Source organism: Cryptomeria japonica, chromosome 11 (genome assembly GCF_030272615.1).
Source record: "Cryptomeria japonica chromosome 11, Sugi_1.0, whole genome shotgun sequence".
In the NCBI taxonomy this organism is placed as follows: Eukaryota; Viridiplantae; Streptophyta; class Pinopsida; order Cupressales; family Cupressaceae; genus Cryptomeria; species Cryptomeria japonica.
In genome coordinates, this window is record NC_081415.1 from 173,902,830 (window position 1) to 173,925,737 (window position 22,908).

Here is a 22,908-nt window from a genome sequence, read left to right on the forward strand (position 1 = left end):
ATTTAATATTCTGGGATGAAGACAACCAGTTCTTTGCTGTTATAAATAGTTTGAGTGATTGACTTATCTGGTACAACTGGAAACATGATATTTTACTGAAGAAATTTATTATGATTTGGGAGTCCACTTTGATTATTAGTTTATCCAATTTTGTAAGCATTAGGACCATATTTAGCCAAAATAAAGCTGGATGAACTGTCACAGCTGTTTTAACGCAAGCACTTTTGATAAGATTCTAATATTCCATAGACAAACAGAACCATAAGTTAACAATTATTAAAACTTTATACATGACAAATGACAATCCAGTCGTGGAAGTAAAATATATCCTTTACTAAAGGTTCAAATATATAAAATCATTTAAAGGTTAGTTCAATGAAAGCAAGAAATGGTCAGGTTTTTCTTTAATTTTCTTTTAGAAAATTGTTGACATGTTAATTTCCCAATATGCATGTGATTAACTGTAGTTTGAACCGCAGTTCATTGCATAAGATAAAAATAGAATATAGGTAATTTTTTCCACTTGCACATGAGTTAAAAATAAGAGTTCGAAAATGGAATTTACATCAACATTTTAATTGCAGTTGAAGATATGTATTTCTAAAAATATAATTTGCATGAAAAGCTAACTGCATGTTTGTTTTTTTAATTTTAGCTGACATTCATATGCCAAAGACCTCTATATAAAGAGGTAGATTGTAATGAAATCTTTCTCTTTGATCACTTGATCATTGATCCTTTATCACATGATCAAAAGTGTTTTGTATCCAGTTTTGAATGAATAAAAAATTTTATCTGCCTTTTGAAACAATTCTATGTTTATTGCTATGTAACGAGTTATGTCTATTTATTTCTTTATTTTCTTAAAAAGAAGAAAAAAAGGTAACAGATGGTTCCACAATAAAAGGGATAAAATAAATGAAAATTGAATATAAAAGAATCAAATATATACACAATATTTTAATTTTTCTTTTTAGTGCCAGCTTTCTTGTGGCTAATTTGCATACTTTTCCCAGCAAGGCGATATCTTTGATTTCAATTATCAATGATATAAAATTCATCTTGAAGGTAAAGCTGTGGTAACTGGCACAAACATGCTATAAGCAGAAGACAATCTCAGTCTAGTTAATAAATCTACTTAGATGTATCCCATCTGCAACTTGTATAGATACTCTTCTTCCTCTGTGAAAGTGTCATTAAGCCATTCCCCGCTATAACTACGCCGCTTGAAATCTCTCGTTTCATCTGATCCATTAGATTCAAAAACTGCAAAATCAAAATATTTAATAATAGATTCTCATCTGCACATCTTCTCAAAGCACATAAGAAAAAATAATTGATGGGTTTTGAAGAGATTGAAATAAGAATATATGATATTCAATCAAACATGAGTAGAGACATATTGACACACCTTCATTTAAATTGAAAAATTTTGCAATACCAAATATCTCATCAGGATCAATATATTGTTGACTAATGATTTGTGGAATCAAATTCTCTGTCCTGTAACCAAAAAAATGTTAAGAAGTTATGAAACTTTATAACCTTAGTTTAAAAAAACATCTAAACAGCAGGTTATACTCATCTACCTTGTCCATGTTGGCACGACTTTCCCTGGAGCAAAATCATTATTGTTGTCCTCTTCCTCTGAACCTTCATAAGATGATATTTCATATGAAGTAGCCTCACCGACCAACATTGATTGAGCTTCTGTGTCATAACTAGTTGACATGCATAACACCTGTAATAAACCAAGTTGGAACATCATTTTACCATTAGGAGCTCTCTATAAACAATTTGGGTACATAAATCAACTTTTTCAGCAATTATACACAAAATTAGCGAACGTTTTACCTTTGCAGCATATTCCTTTAGAATCTGAAGTGTTGTTTCTTTATGCTGGTGGACTTCTTCCATGCGTTTTGCATCCTTTGATGTAAATTTGTTAGATTTCATGCAAATTTGTTTTGCATCATCCTCTATCCGTTGTCTGCGCTCAGCAGCTTCCTTTTTTTTGTCTAGACGGCGCTGCTTCTTTGCCTCTTCCTCCATTGCCTTCCGAATTCGCCCATATTCAACCTGTGTCAATATCTGCAGTGTTTAGTCAATATCAGCATAGCATATAATTAGCTAATATCATCATATAATTAAGTCCATTACTATTCGCATACCAGAACTTTGCGCTTCTGTTCTTTTTCTTCCATCTCTGCACGAAGTCGCTCCTCAACTTCCCTCTGCTGTTTCCGTGCTTCTTTCAATCTCCTCTTCCGCTTTTCTTCTCGCTCTCTCCTCTCAATCTCTTCCTGTTTCCTCTTACTTGCTGCAACCTCTGCTGCATTTTTCCTCCGTTCTTCCTCTTTCTGTCTTTTCTCCTCCAATTTCCTCAGTCTATCTTGTTCCAGTTTAATTTTGGCTTCTAGAGCCCTTTTCAACTTCAAATCAAAATTATCTCTTGCCATGTCAACTTCTTTTTCTACTCAATTTTTCCCTTCTTTTTCTGTACCGTCACTTCAGAAAAACACTGGAGTCTTCAATTCGTTTTGTACTTCACTTCTTTAACACTGGATTATTCACTTCCTTTCGCTTTTTATACATAAAGAAGATTCTTCTCTTCTTCTTTCCTTTGTTGCAGCGGAGCATCTTGAAACGGACATATATAATCTTCAGCACATTCAGCGCCGAGCATCTTCAAAATAATCTTCCTTCCATCATTCCAGCATATTTTATGGTTTCCGCTATTTCACTTCAGAAATCTCCGCTTCCAGAATATCTTTTGTATTTATTAGGGATATACCTACTGTCGATTGCGTTCAATAATTTGATTCTGGCTTTCTTTAGTGTATTTTTATTTATTTATTTATTTTATTAAAAAATTTATTTAAATTTTGTCATTTTCTCTCTTTATTAAATCTTTATTTTCATGTATAATTACATTTGAATTTGTATTTTACTGTTTTTTCTTCGTAGTGCATGCATGAATTAAATAGTCTCTAAATAGCAATTTTTAAAGGTTTGCTTATGATAATCGGTGTAGTGCATTCATGAATGCATACACAGTGCAAGATAAAATTCCAGAAGATTGCATGCACAGTGCCTTAAAACCCGATTAACTAATAAATGATACTATTGTCGTTGCAAAAAGTAGCTTAAAAATATTAAAGAGACGCAATTGTCGTTGCAATATCCAACCTTCAAATTCAGCATATATAAGAACTGACAAAAGCATTATGTGCAAGAATGACAGCTTTGCTAAAGAACCAATAGAACCAATTTTTTTATAGAGAAACAAATCTGCAAGAACAACGAATCTCGTCTACGCATCTCAGGCAAAAATAAAACACCTAATGTTACTCCATAACAAACTTCATTCATAATTTTTCATTTAAATGAGATGCTTTTATTGCTTAGTTGCATGTCCTCAAAAGACATGCATTAATAAAGGAGATAAATATACACTGCATGTAATTTCTAAATGTTTTTCTCCTGTTCTTTTGGGCCCGGCTTAAACGACACACTAACGACATACCATTGCCGTTTTTATCTGTCATTCCGGTTCTCAACCGTTTAGAATTTTTTTTTCACGTCTCCGTTTTCCATGTGTAAGGGTGGTTTGCCGCATGAAAGAGAAACTACCTATTTATTTTGTCTTTCATTTTTAGCCGTTGAAAAAGAAAAGTGGAAGTGGCTAAATTTGAGTACATATCATCTTAAAATTCGAAACTTTTCATTATATCTATATATCAAAATGTTGTTCTTAACTGAATTTTTTTTTGTCACAATTTAGAAATCCAGACAAAAACAACCAATAGAAGACCAAGAGTCTTGAGTTGAACTTGGGTCTACACATTGAGAACTCAATGCTTTAACCAACTAAGCTCAACCCCTTAGACTCCTTACAATATATAGAAAATACAACTATTAAAATAACTAAAATAAAGATAAAATTATATCTTTCAACTAAATTTTTAACTTTATAGATTAAATAGAAATTTAACTCAAACATAATATTGATTAACAATTAAATATTAATTGAGTGAATATTAATTTTGAATATTCTTTATTTAGATGGACATATTTAAGATATTTATTTTCCTACACTATCAATCATAAGATTATAAAATTTATTATGTTAGTATTAAAATATTTTATATATATTAAAATTATAAAATTTACTACATTGCTTTATCATTGTATATATTTTATAATTTAAAATTAATAATTAATATATTAAATAAATTAAATATAATAATAAATTTAAATAAATAAAATAATTGTCACAAATAAAATATAGATATTTTTAAGAATAAAAAAATAAAATATTAAAAAAAACTTGGAAGCGAAAATGTGCAAATTTTGGCAGGGCAAGCATCGAGCGATTTTTTCATTTCCTCTAAGGAAATCGCCTGATCTTCTCCACCAACAATGGTTTTTTTATAGGACGAAGTATGCACTCAATCATGGCATCTCGGGGATTAGGGCTCCCCTGCCTCAGGAAAAATTGGAATGGCAAGTGGTGAAACCTAGGAAGGCTCGCAGGGCTGCCAGGTCAAACCCTCCAAGGAATGCGAACGGAAGTGAACTTAGCCAAGTTTATTTTAGGTCGACTTATTTCAATAGGTTCAATCAGTTGCGAAATCTTGAGGAAGGTTATTTAAAACCAGATCCTCGAGCTTGTCGTTCTTCAAAAATTAATAGTAAAAACATAATTAAAAACCCTAGCAGGATGGTAGAATCTCAATCCACACATAGAGCTACTTTAAAGGGAAAGGCTACAATACTGCCTCCCAAACCTTCACCGACAATATTGGGTCCAATTAGGGATCCCAACTCAGATATGGCTAACGTTGTAGAGATAAATGAGAATTTGGTTAAGCGGATTCAACAATCTTGCAAGGCCTTCGGAGTTTTTGCAAGATTGCAGGGACTCAGAATCACATCGAAGGTTCTTACTGATTAGTTTTTGTCAACTTTCAATTGGATAGTAAGTATTGCTATCATGTCCGAAGGATTTCTGTATATAGATGGTGGTAATTCAAAACACAAAGAGGAATTCTTAACAGGTAAATCTCCTACTTTCAGAGGTTTTGAATTTTGTTTTTTAGATTGGTCTCTAAATTTTAACCCTAATAACATGCAATCTCTTAAGATAGATAGACCGATATTGTTACCTAACCTACCAGTCGAATTAATGGACATTGAAATTATTAGGAAAATTGGTAATCACATTGGCAAATTTGTAGAAACTTGTGATAAATATAGCAAGTATGTGTATTGTGTGATAATAATTAATATGGATATTAGTAAAACCTTAAAAACTATTGAGATTAAGTCAGAGGGATTTTTCTTCCTTATCTATCCATAATTCTTCAAACGGATTCTCAACCTAGACCCTGCTTCGCCCCTGGTTCCGCCTTCTCAACTGAGTTCTAGTAGGCTCCTTGGAGCCGTCATTAGTTTCAATCTAGAAAAGGGAGGGTTTGTGGTTGAGACAAGTCCTTTGCCATCTAGGCATATTGAGGAACCTGGGGATGTTGAGGATACTAAAGAAGGTGAATTTTTCATTAGCAAGGGACAGGAATATCGAATGATCCTTTCCTCCAGGCTAGCCTCTGGGCAAAACCCCTAATGGACTCTCCAGGAGCTTCTCCTGAGCTGAGGACCCCCTGCATCTCGAAGGAAAATCCCCAACCTACATCTACTGAACAGAAGGGTGGGGAATTGGATGATCTCCCTCTTCCCTCTGATTAGGCCATAAGAGTGGCAGATTGTAACAATCCCATAGGGTCTCCCTTTAGGAAAGCTTTCTCTACTAACATGGAGAGGTAGGCCAGTAGGTTCAGGATGAGATCAATTGCATTATTAACTATCTTTGTTACTCAGTCACCGAGGAAATCATGGATAAAATGATGGATGAAATAATTGACAAAGATGAGCTGGATCTTCAAAAAAACTATTAGGTAAAGAAATTATAGGCTCCTCACCTCCCCCAATGGCCTCAGATATAGAATAACTTCTGGTAGATCTGAATAATAAGGAAAATGAAACTTTAGGTATCGAACTTTGGGCATTGGATAAATCTACCCCGAACTATGTTAAGCTCTTCAAAAGAGGGGTAGGAAATCCATATCACAACTTCGAGCCAATGATGGCTCTACGGAAGGTCAAGTTAAACTCACGGACATGTTTTATGTTGGGAAGGGGAAGGTCCTTCCTAAGGGCTCATGAAGATCATTTCATGGAATGTTAGGGACTTAAATTCCCCTAACAAGTAGAGGTTAGTCAAACGATGTCTATCCTCTTTCCATCCTGAATTAGTCTTGCTTCAAAAGACTAAATTGGGAGACGCGGACCTAGCTTCCTTTGACAAACATTTAGGCTTTAGGCAGATTTCAGGAACCCCAGGTATTGGGGCCTCCGAAGGTCTAGCTATCATATGGGATCCTCAAAGTATCCCGCTTTCTCCTCTGGTATCTAATCTTAACTGGATGAGTGGGAGAGTAACTTGTCTTAAGAATAATTTAGACTTTATCATTGTAAATAATCTTCAAAATTATCTTCCTTCCATCATTCTAGCATGCCTCCATAACATATTTTATGATTTCCGCTATTTCACTTCAGAAATCTCCACTTTCAGAATATCTTTTGTATTTATGGAAGAATATCTTTTGTATTTATTAGGGATTTACCTACTATCGATTGCATTCACTAATTTGATTTTGGCTTTCTTTAGTGTATTTTTTTAATTTTTTTTTATTTTATTAAAAACTTAATTTAATTTTTTTCATTTTCTCTCTTTATTAAATCTTTATTTTCATGTGTAATTACATTTGAATTTGTATTTGTTGTTTTATTATTTTTAATTTTCATTTAATTTTTATTTTTTATATATTTTATAATTAATTTTCTTAAAAACAACTATCATATTTATACTTCAATATAAAAATCTGTATAATATTATTGAAAAAATTAATATATTATCTATTATTCCATTTAAAATTTATCATAATATATTGAACAGTATAAAGATCATATGCGTTGAGCAGGATCAACAAAAATTTACTTTATTATTACATAAATATACATTTGATTTCCAATGACTTACACCATAAATTTTCAAATATATTTTTTATATGTCCAATCTGTTTATATTGTCTTCTTCTAGTGAAAATGTTACTAAACAATAGAATAAAAATAATAGTAAAATTATAAAAAAATAATAGTTGAAAAAAAAAAAACCGCAAAAATGCATAATGCAGTGCATAAAACCACGATATTAAATGCATGCATGAATAAAATCATAGCTGGAATAGAAGGATCTGTGTCCATGCGGGGTATATACATGCATGAATGCATACACAGTGCAAAATAATATTCCAGAAGATTAACCAATAAATGATACTATTGTCGTTGCAAAAACTAGCTTAAAAATATTAAGGACAATATCCAACCTGACAAAAGCATAAATAACCAACCTTCAAATTCAGCATATATAAGAACTGACAAAAGCATTATGTGCAAGAATGACATCTTTGCTAAAGAACCCATAGAACCAAATTTTTTATAGAGAAACAAATCTGCAAGAATAAGAGATATATAATTGGAATTAATGAAACTAACGAATCTCGTCTACACAATCTCCTCTGCGACAAAGTTTAGCCCATAACAGATATATAATTGGAGCATGTCGTTCTCGCGCAAAAATAAATCACCTAATGTTACTCCATAACAAACTTTAGCCCATAACAAATTTTAGCTTGCATTCATAAAAGACATGCATAAATAAAGGAGATAAATATACATTGCATGTAATTTCTAAATGTTTCTATCCTGCTTTTTATAATCCATTGCAAGTTTTATTTCAAGACAGTATTTTTGAAAGCATAGTGAAATAGTTTAATACCTTAGGAAGGCAGGCCCTTATCTAAACTTCCATATCTAAATTTGCAAGGAACAGTTTATCTTAAATAGAATATAGAAAGTTGCCTCTAATTTGCATTCAACGTTTTAGTTTCTTTTTCCTTCTTCCCTTTAATTTCCCTTCAAAGTTTGAATTTAGTGTTTTTGTTTTAGTTTTCATTCTAATTTTGCTTTGTCATAGATTGTATGGATGATTAATAGAGGTTGTAGGGATCATTGATAGGTTACCTAAGCTTATTGAGTTGGCATGTGATATTCTTTTAGAGATTCTAGTTGACCTCTTATAAGAGTTAATGCCATTATAAATTTCTAATAACAATAATACTATTTTTTTTTCTTATTTAATTATTTTATTGAATGTTTTGAGACAAGCAATTGTATCTTCATGTGCAATGGGTATGCCGAAGAGGTGTGGAATGTCAATTGGGAAAACATTGGCCTATTTTTACATAAATTTGTGTAGTATATGAGGTCAATTGGTAGCTCACTCACAAAATGATATTGTTAGTGGAACAAAGGTCTCAATGAAAAAGTGATAGCCTCAAATCAACTATGCATCCATTTACAAGGATCCAATCCTAACTGAAAAAAAGATTAAAAAAAAATCCTTCCAATCAAGAAGTTAACCAAGTTTCATTACCAGTAGGCTCATGTCATAGTTGCAATAGGGTGAGAGTGAGATATAGGTCGAGATAGGGATAGAAAGAGGAAGACATGGATGTTGGACGAGCAAGAGACATGCTTAAAGTGATAGACATAGAAAAGAAGATAGAGATAGAGATAGAGGTGGAGATTGAGAAACAAGAGAGGAAGATGGAGAGGAGAGAGAGATATGGAGAGATAAAGAGAGAGACAAGAGAGAAATATAGAGAGATGGAAGACAAAAATATATAGAGGGAAAGAGATGGAGAGATAGAAAGAGAGGGAGATATATAATGGTAGAGAGAGATAAAGTGATAACTAGATTTAGATAGATAGATATATGAAAGAAGAAATGTGGAGAGATAGATATTGAGAGAAAAAGAGTAATAGATATAGAGGCCTAAAACAAGGGAGAGGGAATGTGAGAGAGACAGAGAGAGAGATAAAGAGATAAATTCGTTTAAGATACAAATTTCATATTTTTCTAAGTCAGTGACTTTGTTTTCTGGTCTACATTCCTTTTTCTTGCATGCCATGGACTTGTAGTTTTTAGGATTAGTTTCTCAATCATTGTGGAAGCTACTTCTAGGTTTAAATGCCATTATCCTTTATATAGTAAGTGTTAGAAGTGTCCACTCTCAAGAGTGCATCATAATAGATTAATGTGCCTCGGATTGCAAAATGTCCTACACTCTTACAGATGGATAGATGTGCTCATGCAGACTTGTATATATTATTAGTAAGGTATGAAGGTTCATCCATGTTAGTTTAAGATAATTTCATACATCATAACTTACATTATCAGATGTGTTGAAGTGTGACAATTATTCTATGATGCTTTGCTCACATATGTTAAGAGGGCTTCTCTTCTTATGCCAACACTTAATGATTAATTACTTTAGGAGACACTAGTAGGAATAGTGGATAGTTTTCATTGCTCACATATTGGTCTACATGTTGTTTTTGTTGTCTCCCTAGGTATGTGAAGGTGTAGAGTTAGTAGTTTTACTACTATTGATGTTGTTTGGGCCAAAAATTTGGTTTTATTCACTTGTGGTTGGATCTTGATTCATTAGATTTTCCTTGAAGGTTATGTTATGATTATTTTGGGCCATCTATATTTTGGTCAGATCTACAACCCATTTTATTTTATCGATCATATGTTTTGAAGTTGACCTAGATGTTGTACCACTCATTTCATCTTTAAGTTATTATTAGAGATGACCTAATTAGTTTTTTACGTTGTTGGGGAGGATATAAATAGAAGAAAAAATCATTTTTTATGAGTATCAAGCTAGCAAATCAGGGTAAAGGAGGGTGATGAATGGACATATTTAAGATATTTATTTTCCTACACTATCAATCATAAGATTATAAAATTTATTATGTTAGTATTAAAATATTTTATATATATTAAAATTATAAATTTTACTACATTGCTTTATCATCTGTATATATTTTATAATTTAACATTAATAATTAATATATTAAATAAATAAATTTATTAATAAAATATAGATATTTTTAAGAATAAAAAAATAAAATATAAAATAAAATGGAAGAAAAAATGTGCAAATTTTGGCAGGGCAGACATTGAGCGATTTTTTCATTTCCTCTGAGGAAATCACTTGATCTTCTCCACCAACAATGGTTTTTCGACAGGATGAAGTATGCGCTCAATCATGACATGCCGAGGATTAGGGCTCCCCTACCTCAGGAAAAATTAGAATGGCAAGTGGTGAAACCTAGGAAGGCTTGCAGGGTTGTCGGGTCAAACCCTCCAAGGAATGCGAACGAAAGTGAACTCGGTCATGGTTATTTTAGGCTGACTTCTTTCAATAGGTTCAATCAGTTGCAAAATCTTGAGGAAGTTTATTAAAAACCAGATCCCTATGGTTGGCGTTCTTCAGAAAATAACAGTAGAAACAAAATTAAAAACTCTAGCAGGATGGTAGAATCTCAATCCGTACTTAGAGCTACTTTAAGGGGCAAGGCTATGATACTGCCTCGCCAAACTTCACCAATGGTATTGGGTCCAATTAGGGATCCCAACTCAAATATGGCTAATGTTGTAGAGATCAATGAGAATCTGGTTAAGAGGATTCAACAATCTTGCAAGGCCTTCGAAGTTTTTGCGATATGGCAGAGACTCGGAATCACATTGAAGGTTCTTGCTGATTGGTTCTTGACAACTTTCAATTGGATAGTAAGTATTGCTATCTTGTCTGAAGGTTTTCTGTATATAGATTGTGGTAATTCAAAACACAAAGAGGAATTCTTAACAGGTAAATCTCCTACTTTCAGAAGTTTTGAATTTTGTTTTTTAGATTGGTCTCCAGATTTTAACCCTAATAACATGCAATTTCTTAAGATAGACCGATATTTTTACCTAACCTACCAGTCAAATTAATGGACATTGAAATTATTAGGAAATTTGGTAATCACAATGGCAAATTTGTAGAAACTTGTGATAAATATAGGAAGTATGTGAATTGTGTGATAATAATTAATATGGACATTAGTATTAAAACCTTTAAGCCTATTGAGATTAAGTCAAGGGCATCTTCCTTCCTTATCTATTTAGAATTCTTTAAAGGGATTCTCGACCTAGACCCTTCTTAAATCCCTATCAGAGCTTTGAGCCAATGATGGCTCTGCAGAAGGTCAAGTTAAACTCATGAACATGTTTTATGCTAGGAAGGGGAAGGTCCTTAAGGGATCATGAAGATCATTTCATGGAATGTTAGGGGCTTAAATGCCCCTAACATGCAAAGGTTACTCAAAGGATGTCTATCCTCTTTCAACCCTGAATTAGTCTTGCTTCAAGAGACTAAATTGGGAGACGCAGACTTAGCTTCCTTTGGCAAATGTTGAGGTAGATTTCAGGAACCCCAGGTATTGGGGCCTCCGGAGGTCTAGCTATCATATGGAATCCTTGAAGTATCCTGCTTTCTCCTCTAGTATCTAATCTTAGCTGGATGAGTGGGAGAGTAACTTGTCTTAAGAATAATTTAGACTTTATCATTGTAAATGTTTATGGGCTGATTCTTAATGATGATAAAAAAAAGTCTGGGAGGAAATTGAGAATTTTACAAACTCCCTCAGTTAGGTATGTTTTATAGGATGGGATTTTCATGCAATTTTGCATCATCATGAGCAGCAGGGAGGCTTAGGCATTAATGTTAAGGCCTCTATGGACTTTGCTGATTGGATCCATAGGAGCAGTATGTTAGAGATCAATATGGTCAAGGATGCCTTTACTTGGAATAATCGTAGGCTAGGATTTAGCAACATTGTAGAGAAACTGGATAGGTTCTTTGTTTTGGGAAGTCTTATCAACTTTCCCTTCATCTTGGAAGCCTCAATTTTACCATTTTCAGGGTCAGACCACTTCCCAATTTCACTAGATTTTCAAGTGGAATATAGCCCTAGGAGATGCCCTTTTAAGTTTGAAAATATGTGGCTTAAGGATGATCATATCTTGGAGCTCTTACAAGTATGGTGGAATGGGGCCATGATCTCTGGATCCGGGATTTTTAAGGTTGTTAACAAACTTAAGATAATCAAGCAGAATCTTATTCAAAGGAATAGGGAGTGCTTTGGCAATATCTTCGATAACAAAGCTAAGGTGGAAGCTGAGCTGGCATAAGTTAATGAGGAAGTGATTAGATTTGGTATGGATGAGTCTTTGTTTCTCAAAGAGAAGAAACTTATGGTGGACCATGAATCTATTCTCGCCAAAGAAGAAGTCTTCTGGAAACCAAAATCTAGAGAGTCCTGGTTGGAGGTGGGCGATAAGAATAACAAATTTTTTCACAATAGTGTAAGAATGAGAAGATTCAAAAACCATATTTCGAGAATTAAGGATAGTAATGGCTCTGAGGTGGTTAGTCCTACTACCATTGCAAAAGAGGTTGTTGATTTCTTTACCCTTATCCTAACCTTAGATCGGAGCCCTCATAACTCAGCCCAAGACATGTTTATCAAGATTATCTCTAGGCTTTTGAATAAGGAACATTCTAGTGCTCCTAATGCCAAATTTTCTCTAGAAGAAGTTGAAGTTGCTCTTAAGAAGATGATCCCAGATAAATCCCCTAGGCTAGATGGCTTTCCTACTAGCTTCTTCCAAGTATGTTGGCCCTTTCTCGATGAGAAAGTTATGACAGGTCTGGAAGGGATGAGAAACTTAGGCAACATCCCCAAGGAAATCAACAACACCTTTTTGGCCCTTATCCCTAAAAATGACAAACCAGAGTGCTTTGATGAATACTAACCTATAGCCCTCTACAATATGATTTACAAAATTTTCACTAAAACTTTAGGTAATAGGCTTCAGAAACTCCTCCCCTTGTTGATCAGTGACGAACATACATGCTTTGTCCCTAGGAGATTGGTGCAGGGCACCTAGCACTCCAAGAATGTAAGATTTTATTTTCTTTTAGTTTGTGTGTTCATGTGTGATGTAATAATGGACCAACCATTAAGCACTCAGTAGAGCCATGGTTGAGTTGTCAAAATTTTGGTTTGAGTCAATTGTGCTCAGGATGCTGCTAGCCTGAGAAGTGAGTTGCTTAGGTACGTAATAGGTTAATACTCAAGATGAATGTATTCATGGATTAGGAGTCAATTGAGTTGTGTTTAGGTCTTGTAAGGTTTTTGAGGACCTTCAAGAGTCTTAGAATGCAATAGAATGCAAAATTGCATCCTGGAGCAAAAGTTGTCAAAAGTTGCTAAGCAACATTTTGCAATTTCTTGCAAAACTTGCATTTTTTGGATATGGGCATTAGGTAGTTGGTTGAACTGACTAAACTAGTGGATATAAGCCAAATTTCACTTCATTATATAGGTTGGAGGATTGGAAATGCGAGAGCAATTTTTTGGTTCGTAAAACAATCTTGTTTCCACCGGGTTTCTCATAGTTTTGTCTTGTTTTTCATTGCTTGTACGGTCCAGTATGGACTAGATGGTGTAAAATCATTTCCATATTTGTATGTTAATTTTATTTTCTTTCAATAAGGTTTATTTTCAGGTTTGATTGTTCCAGGTTGTGAAGATTTCTATCATTATTTGTAACTAGGAGCAAAACCCTTGCAAGTAGGGTTCAAGAGCAAGAAATGGCTCTAGCCTATGCATTCTTTGATGGCACTTGTTGAAATCATTAAGAATTTTAGATTAGGGTCTATATATAGTTTTGGAATAGGGTGTGTGATGTTGCAGGTCCAGGAGGAGGAGAAACAATGAAGACCTAGGCTCACCGTTGGGAGTAGGTGAGTTAGGATAGTAAGAAAAGTGTGATTTGTGAGCACTTGGAGATTGATACAGGCCCAAGTGGCATATGTATGGAAATACCTCAGAAGGTCCTTGAAGGTTCCCAAGATTTTTAGAGTAGGATTTTTGACTGGTCAAAGGGTCTAGACCAAGTTTGTCAATCCACCTGTTAAGCGTAAAACCCCACAAAATAGTGTAGCATTGGACACCACACCTGTACAGATAACCCTGATCCACTTTTATAGTGTTGTATACAAATTCCAAAAGAGTATCCTAATCCATGATTTATTCCTAGGCTTTTTTGGTACTTTTTAAAATTAAACCCCAAAAACCGCTTAAGGAGGGCTAATGCAATTAGGCCTATTTAGGTTCCAGTAGAGACCTAGAAGGGTTGAGAAACCATGGCGATGGAATTGGTGAGTCTTAAACTTCAAAAAACAATGAAGACACCTTATTAATGCATTGGGAAACCATAAGGAGAGTTGGTGTGTTAAGATCCTAGCAGGAGTGGTTGGAGCCCAAGAGAGGTGAGTGTGAGTAGTTGATGTGACAACCTCAAGTTGAGGAGTTGATTGTCAAGAAACCATTGGCTATACCTAGGAGGCAAGTCAACAAGGTTCAGACCTTGGAGGTCTTATTTTCATAACCCTTACCAAGTTCCTTAGGAAGGACTTGAGTAGTTGTAGGGTTGAGTAGGAAAAGTCACTCTAGAAGGTGAAACAAATAAGGCTCCAAGACTCTCTGCATCATAGTGGTATCAGAGCCATTCTTTGAAAGATTTGGTTTATCTCAGATTGTGAAGAACCAGAAGCAAGTTCAATGCCTCCAAAGGCAATGACTCTAGAAGCCATCTGATCGATGGTGGCAGAGATGATAGAAGGATTGAAGGATGCATAAGGAAGTAGAGGAGCCAGAGAGGTAAACAAGAAGGGAAAGGTTAAGACTAAATGGGGTGATGAAATTGATGAAGAAGTGGAAGATGGAGAGGAACTAGTAGTAGTATCTATGCCTCAAGACCAAAAGTTAATCCTAGATGTAGTCAAATCCATTTCTAAGGACAATCTAGATGGATTACCCACATATGGAGGAAACCTCAATGGAAAAGAGTTTTTAGATTGGATAGAAGCTCTCAATAATCATTTTGATTACAAAGAGGTAGCAGGAGAGAAAAGAGTTAATGTGGCCAAATCAAGAATGAGAGGATCAACATTGGTTTCATGGAATATGATGCAAGAAGAAAGGATACAAGAGGGCAAAAAGAAGATAACTTCATGGGAGTGTATGAAGATCAAACTTAAGGCACAATTCCTTCTAGGAGATTATGAAGTTCAAATTCATAAGAGACTGCAAAATTTGAAACAAAGGGAGTTAGATGTCAATACATACACTGAAGAGTTCTATAAGCTCAGTTTGAGGGCTAGGAAGCATGAGAATGACGTGGAGAAGTTGGCCAGGCATATGAATGGCCTTAGACCAAATATACAAGATGAAATAAGTATCTTCACACAAGACACTGTCCATAAGTGTTTTCAGTTGGCCCTAAGGACAGAAGAGAAGATCAAGAGGAGGAGTGAGTAAAATCAGAAACATAGGGGAGGAAAGAATTTCAGAGGTAGAGGGAACTTTGGTAGAGGGCAGAAATAATCAAGAAGTGAAGAGTAGCAAGGCCAAGAAGGCAGTGGAGACTCTCAGATAGCACCATTTAGAGGATCCTATAGAGGAAGGAGCAATTTTAGGGGTAGGTTTGGAAACTCATGTAAAGGAAATATAGTTTTCATTGGTAGGTGTTATCATTGCAATCAATTTGCACATACCATTAGTAAGTGCCCGGGAAAAGCCTCAAGATTCACAAGTTCATACATGGGGGAAAGAGGAACTCAATTGTTGCAAGAGGAGGACACTTAGAGTGCAACTTCTTCAATCAAAAAAGTAGGCCCAATTACAAAGGGAGAAAATTTGATGATGAGGAGAACAATTCTCAAGATACCCCAAGCTCAAGAGCCACCACAAAGGAAAAGCTTGTTTAGGACCACTTGTAGGTCACATGGAAAGATTTGTAAAGTGCTTGTAGATTCAGGTTCCAATGAGAATATTGTCTCAGTTGAAATGGTAGAAAAAATCAAACTAAAAAGATTACCTCACCTCACACCCTACAAGGTGTCATGGCTCAACCGGGGTCAACATGTATTGGTTGATGAACAAGCATGGGTGGATTTTGAAATTGGTGAGTACACGGATAGATTATTATGTGACATATTGCCTATGGATGCTTGTCATTTGTTGTTGGGACATCCATGGCAGTATGATGAGAAATGTACCCATGATGGAGAGAAGAACAACTATCTGTAAGGTGTTTGAGGACCTTCAAGAGTCTTAGAAAGCAATAGAAGGCAACATTGCATCCTTGAGCAAAAGTTGTCAAAAGTTGTTGAGCAACATTTTGCAATTTCTTGCAAAAGTTGCATTTTTTGGTTATGGGCTTTGGGTAGTTGGTTGAACTGACTAAACTAGTGGATATAAGACAAATTTCACTTCATTTTATGGGTTGGAGGATTGGAAATGCAAGAGAAATTTTTTGGTTTGTAAAACAATCTTGTTTCCACTGGGTTTTTGATAGTTTTGTCTTATTTTTTATTGCTTGTACGGTCTAGTACAAACTAGATGGTGTAAACTCATTGCCATATCTGTATGTTCATTGTATTTTCTTTCAATGAGGTTTATTTTCAGGTTTGATTGTTCCAGGTTGTGAAGATTTTTGTCATTCTTTGCAAGTAGGAGCAAAACCCTTGCAAGTAGGGTTTAAGAGCAAGAAATGGCTCTAGACTAGGCATTCTTTAATAGCACTTGTTGAAATCATTAATAATTCTAGGTTAGGGTCTGTATATAGTTTTGGAATAGGGTGTGTGATGTTGCAGGTCTAGGAGGAGGAGAAACAATGAACACCTAGGCTCACCACTGGGAGTAGGTGAGTTAGGACAGTAAGCAAAGTGTGATTTGTGAGCACTTGGCGATTGATGCAAACCCAATTGGCATATTTATGGAAAGAAATCAGAGAGTTCTTGAAGGTTCCCAAGGTTTTTAGAGTAGTATTTTTTACTTGTGAAAGGTTCTAGACCAAGTTTGTCAATCCAATGGTTAAGCCTGAAACCCCACAAAATAGTGCAGCATCGGAAACCACACCTGTATGAATAACCCAGATGCACTTTTGTAGTATTGTCTAAAAATTCCAAAAGGTTATCATAATCCATGATTTATTCCTAGGCTTTCTTGGGACTTGCACAAATTAAACCCCAAAAACAACTTAAGGAGGGCTAATACAATTAGGCTTATTTAGGTATCGATAGAGACCTAGAAGGCTTGAGAAACCATGGCGATGGAATTGGTGAGTCTTAAAATTCAAAACACAATGAAGACACCTTATTAATGCATTGGGAAACCATAAGCAGAGTTGGTGTGTTAAGATCCTAGCAGGAGTGGTTGGAGCCCAAGAGAGGTGAGTGTGAGTAGCCGAGGTGACAACCTCAAGTGGAGGAGTGGATTATCAAGAAACCATTGGCTATGCCTAGGAGGCAAGTCAAGAAGGTTCAAACCTTGAAGGTCTTATTGTCATAACCGTTACCAAGTGCCATAAGAAGGACTTGAGTAGTTGTAGGGTTGAGTAGGACAAGTCACTCTAGAAGGTGAAACAAACAAGGCTTCAAGACTCTCTACATCACAGTGGTATCAAAGCCAATCTTTGAACCATTTGGTTTATGTCAGATTGTGAAGAGTCAAAAGCAAGTTGAATGCCTCCAAAGGAAATGACTCTAGAAGCCATCTGACAGATGGTCGCAGAGATGATAGAAGGATTGAAGGATGCAAAAGGAAGCACAGGAACCAGAAAGGTAAAGAAGGAGAAGGGAAAGGTTAAGACAGAATGGGGCGATGAAACTAATGAAGAAGTAGAAGATGGAGAGGAACCAGCAGTAGTAGCTATGCCTCAAAACCCAAAGTTGTTCCTAGATGTAGTCAAATCCATTTCTAAGGACAATCTGGATGGATTACCCACATATGGAGGAAACCTCAATGGAAAAGAGTTGCTAGATTCGATAGAAGCTCTCAATAATCATTTTGATTACAAAGAGGTAGTAGAAGAGAAAAGAGTTAATGTGGCCAATTCAAGAATGAGAGGACCAACATTGGATTCATGCAATATGATCCAAGAATAAAGGATACAAGAGGGAAAAAAGAAGATAACTTCATGGGAGCGTATGAAGATCAAACTTAAGGCACAATTCCTTCTAAGAGATTATGAAGTTCAAATTCATAAGACACTGCAAAATTTGAAACAAAGGGAGTTAGATGTCATTGCATACACTGAAGAGTTCCATAAGCTCAGTCTAAGGGCTAGGAAGCATGGGAATGAGGTGGATAAGTTGGCTAAGTATATGAATGGCCTTAGACAGAATATACAAGCTGAAATAAGTATCCTCACATGAGACATTGTCCATAAGTATTTTCAGTTGGCCCTAAGGGTAGAAGAGAAGATCAAAAAGAGGAGTGAGCAAAATCAGAAACATAAAGGAGAAAAGAATTTCAGAGGTAAAGGGAACTTTGTTAGAGGGCAGCAATCATCAAGAAGTGAAGAGCAACAAGGCCAAGAAGGTAGTGGAGACTCTTAGAGAGCACAATTTAGAGGATCTTATACAGGAAGGAACAATTTTAGGGGCAGATTTGGAAACTCAAGTAGAGGAAATATATTTTTCACAGGTAGGTGTTATCATTGCAATCAAGTTTGGCATACCATTAGTAAGTGCCTAAGAAAAGCCTCAAGCTCCACAAGTTCATACATGGGGGAAAGAAGAACTCAATTGTTGCAAGAGGAGAACACTTAGAGTGTAACTTCTTCAATCAGCAAAGCAGGCCCAGTTACAGAGGGATAAAATTTGATGATGAGGAGAACAATGCTCAACATACCTCAAGCTCAAGAGCCACCACAAAGGAAAAGCTTGTTTAGGACCACTTGTAGGTCATATGGAAAGATTTGTAAAGTTATTGTAGATTCAAGTTCCACTGAGAATATTGTCTCAGTTGAAATGGTGGACAAACTCAAACTAAAAATATTACCTCACCTCACACCCTACAAGGTGTCATGGCTCAATCGGGGTCAACATGTATTGGTTGATGAACAAGAATGGGTTGATTTTGAAATTGGTGAGTACAAGGATAGATTATTATGTGACATATTGTCTATAGATGCTTATCATTTACTATTGGGCCATCCATGGCAGTATGATGTGAAAGCTACCCATGATGGGGAGAAGAACAACTATCTTATCACCAAGAATGGGAAAAAGTATCAAATGGATCCACTACCTAAACCAATGAAAGAAAAAAAAATAGGCTCAAGTGTAATGCTGATGAGTGGAAAAGAGTTTCTCAAAGTGTTGAAACAAGAAGGACATCAAGGCCATGCTATAGTGTTGAAACTTAATGAAGAAGCTAAGGCAGAACCAATGAGTGAAGTGCCTCAAGAGGTGCATAAACTACTCAAAAATTATGCAGAAGTGATAGTGGATGACTTAATTGATTCCTTTCCTCAAAATGAGAGATGTAAATCATCAAATAGACTTAATACCAGGGGCGAATCCACCGAACAAAGTTGCCTACAAAATGACACCTAGTCAAAATGAAGAGATCGACATACAAGTGCAAGAATTCTTAGACAAAGGGTTTATCAAGAAGAGTTTGAGTCCATGTGTTGTTCCTATTGTGTTAGTGCCTAATATGGGAGGCAAATGGAGAATGTGCATGGACTCCAGAGAAATCAACAAGATTACCATAAGGTACCAGTTTCCCATGTCAAGGATTGAGGACCTATTAGACAATCTAGGAGGTGTCAGCTACTTCACCAAGGTGGACTAAAGTCTGGTTACCATCAGATTAGAATCAGACCTGGAAATGAATGGAAGAAAACTTTTAGAACCAATGTAGGCCTATGGCCTCACTAATGCACCCAGTACCTTCCAAAGCCTCATGAATGAAGTCTTAGTTGAGTTTATTGGTAGATTTGTAATTGTATACCTTGATGACATTCTGATCTAGGATAGGTTCAAGGAAGAACACCTCAAGCATTTGGAGATGGTTTTGAAGAAGTTGGAGGCTCAACTCAAGATTAATCTTGAAAAATGTGAGTTTTTTAAAACAGAGCTGGTATACCTTGGTTTTGTTATTTCTCATGGATGTTTAAAAATGGATCCAAGTAAGGTAGAAGCAGTCCTTAATTGTTCTATCCCTAGGGGCATAAGTGAAGTTAGAAGCTTTCATGGAATGACATCTTTTAATAGGAAGTTTGTGAGAAACTTTAGCCATGTTTGTGCTCCTATTCTCAATACTATTAAAGGAGGGATTAAATGTCACTTTAAGTGGATAGAGAAACCCAATAAGGGGTTTGAGATGTTGAAAACCAAGATAGCAGAGTTGTCAACCCTTAGATTGTCTAATTTCAATCAGTTGTTTATAGTAGAATGTGATGTAAGCTAAAGGGCAATAGGGGCAGTTTTAAGCCAAGAAGGTCATCCTATAGCTTTCTTCTTAGAAAATTTAAATGAAGCTAAGAAAAGGTACTCCACATATGACTTGGAGCTGTATGCAATGGTCCAAGCATTGAAAACATGGTGTCACTACTTGCTACCCAAAGAATTTGTAGTCTTCACTGACAACCATGCTCTTAGTTTTATCAATGGGAAAGAGAAGTTGAACCAAAGACAGCTAAAGTGGGTTGAGTACCTACAATCTTATACATTCACCATTAACACACAAGAAAGGGACAACCAACAAAATTTTTGATGCACTAAGTAGGAGAATAATGACCATGTAGGAGATTCAATTACAAAGTGTGGGTTTGAGTGAGTTAAAAGACCTCTACAAAGATGATAAGGATTTTGCAGAGATATATAATGTTTGTACTGATTTTTCTAATACCTCACATGTCTCTTATTCATAATACATGGTACAAGAGGGTTTTATGTTCAAAAGTCGTCTTCTTTGCGTACCTCAATGTTCTATGAGACAAAATATTATTCAAGAGAAGCATCAAGGAGGTCTAGGAGGTCATTTTGGCATTGATAAGACTTTGGAGTAGATTGGTAGGTTTTATTATTGGCCCAAGTTGCAATCAGAAGTGAGAAGGTTTGTAGAGAAATGTACCATCTGCCAAAGAGAAAAGGAACCTCAAGCAATGCAGGTCTATATTAGCCCTTGGTCATACCTCAACGGCCTTGGGAATGTTTGAGCATGGATTTTGTGTTAGGCTTTCCTAGGACACCTAGAGGATCTGATAGTGTGTATGTGGTAGTAGATAGGTTCAGAAAAATGGCACATTTCATACCTTGCAAGAGCACCAATGATGCCACTTATATTATAGGCCTCTTCTTCAAGGAGATAGTCATAATTCATGGTCTTCCAATTAGCATTGTGAGTGATAGAGATGTAAAGTTTTTGAGCCACTTTTGGAGGACACTATGGAGGAAGTTGGGCCCCAAATTATCTTTTTTATCTGCCTATCATCCTTAATCAAATGGTCAAACAAAGGTAGTTAACCAATCATTGGGTAATTTTCTAATAGTCTTACCAAATAACATGGGCAGACTTGGGATCTAGTACTTGGACAAGAAGAATATGCATATAATGACTCAATGAACCGTAGCACCGGTAAAAGTCCTTTTGAGATAGTGTATGGATTCCATCATAGGGGTATATTAGAGCTCAGAGATCTTAGTTCAATGGCACCCAAGAGTGCACAAGGGGAGAACTTTGTAGAAGGCATTAAAGAGGTGCACGATAAGGTAAGGCAATCCTTACAACCAAAATCCGAGTAGTACAAGGTTCAAGCTAATAAAACAAGGAGGAAGCTACAATTTTAGGTTGGAGACTTAGTGTTGGCATACCTCAGAAGGAGAGACTTCGAAAAGGGTAGCCTATTAAGCTCATGATGAAGAAAATTGGACCTCTCAAGGTGGTGTACAAGTATGGGCAAAATGCCTATGAGATTGAACTTCCACCTACCTCGAGAATATCTCCTATATTTAATGTATGTGATCTCTATCCATAAAAAGGAGAGTCACCAAAAAATCAAAAAGACATGCCATCACCAATTCATGAAGTTTGGGTAAAGGATTTGCCACCTAGTCAACCAGTTGAGTTAGAGAGTATCTTGGATACCAAGATAGTAAAAAAGGAAAGGAAGGGATTTTACAAGAACTATCTTGTTAAGTGGAAAGGATTACCAAATTCAGATGCCATGTGGATGTCAGAGGCAGATATACTTGAGCATGGAATGGAGATTTCAGACCTTATAACTCAAGGGACTTGAGTTCTTTGACCCAGGGGAGTATGGTGCAGGGCACCTAGCACTCCAAGAATGCAAGCTTTGATTTTATTTTATATTTTGTGTTAATGTGTGATGTAATAATGGACCAACCATTGAGGACTTAGTAGAGACATGGTTGAGTTGTCGGTTTGAGTCAATTGTGCTCAGGATGCTGCTAGCCCGAGAAGTGAGTTGCTTAGGTAGGACACAAACAAATACTCCAGATGAATGTATTCATGGATTAGGAGTCAATGGAATTTTTTTAGGTATTGTAATATTTTTGAGGACCTTCAATAGTATTAGAATGCAATATAATGCAAAATTGCATCCTGGAGCAAAAGTTGTCAAAAGTTGCAGAGCAACATTTTGCAATTTCTTGTAAAAGCTACATTTTTTGGTTATGGGCATTAGGTAGTTGGTTGAACCAACTAAAATAGTGGATATAAGACAAATTTCACTTCATTGTATGGGTTGGAGGATTGGAAATGCAAGAGCAAGTTTTTGGTTTGTAAAACAATCTTGTTTCTACCGGGTTTTTGATAGTTTTGTCTTGTTTTTCATTGCTTGTACAGTCCAGTATGAAGTAGATGGTGTAAAATCATTGCTATATTTGTATCTTAATTGTAATTTCTTTCAATAAGGTTGATTTGTAGGTTTGATTGTTCCAGGTTGTGAAGATTTCTGTCATTCTTTGCAACTCAGAGCAAAACCCTTGCAAGTAGGGTTTAAGA

General features: G+C 35.6%; 1 protein-coding gene across 1 annotated transcript; it reads right to left on the reverse strand.

The window, feature by feature from the left end:
• Nucleotides 1-1,002: 1,002 nt before the first annotated feature.
• LOC131036974 (inner centromere protein-related protein pic1) lies at nucleotides 1,003-2,082 on the reverse strand. The gene is made up of 4 exons (XM_057969005.2): nucleotides 1,855-2,082; nucleotides 1,590-1,741; nucleotides 1,412-1,503; nucleotides 1,003-1,266 (listed from the first exon to the last, which is right to left on the reverse strand). The coding sequence occupies exons 1-4, from the start codon at nucleotides 2,050-2,052 to the stop codon at nucleotides 1,139-1,141; spliced, it is 570 nt and encodes a 189-aa protein (XP_057824988.2). The 5' UTR covers nucleotides 2,053-2,082; the 3' UTR covers nucleotides 1,003-1,138.
• Between the last annotated feature and the right edge of the window lie 20,826 nt (nucleotides 2,083-22,908).

Excerpts from the sequence above, each read along its gene's own strand:
- LOC131036974 (XM_057969005.2), bottom strand. The coding sequence starts at position 2,052 with ATGGAGGAAGAGGCAAAGAAGCAGCGCCGTCTAGACAAAAAAAAGGAA. Across the intron at positions 1,504-1,589 it reads GTCGTGCCAACATGGACAAG|GACAGAGAATTTGATTCCAC; the intron begins GTAGATGAGTAT and ends TTTTGGTTACAG. Across the intron at positions 1,267-1,411 it reads ATTTTTCAATTTAAATGAAG|TTTTTGAATCTAATGGATCA; the intron begins GTGTGTCAATAT and ends TTGATTTTGCAG.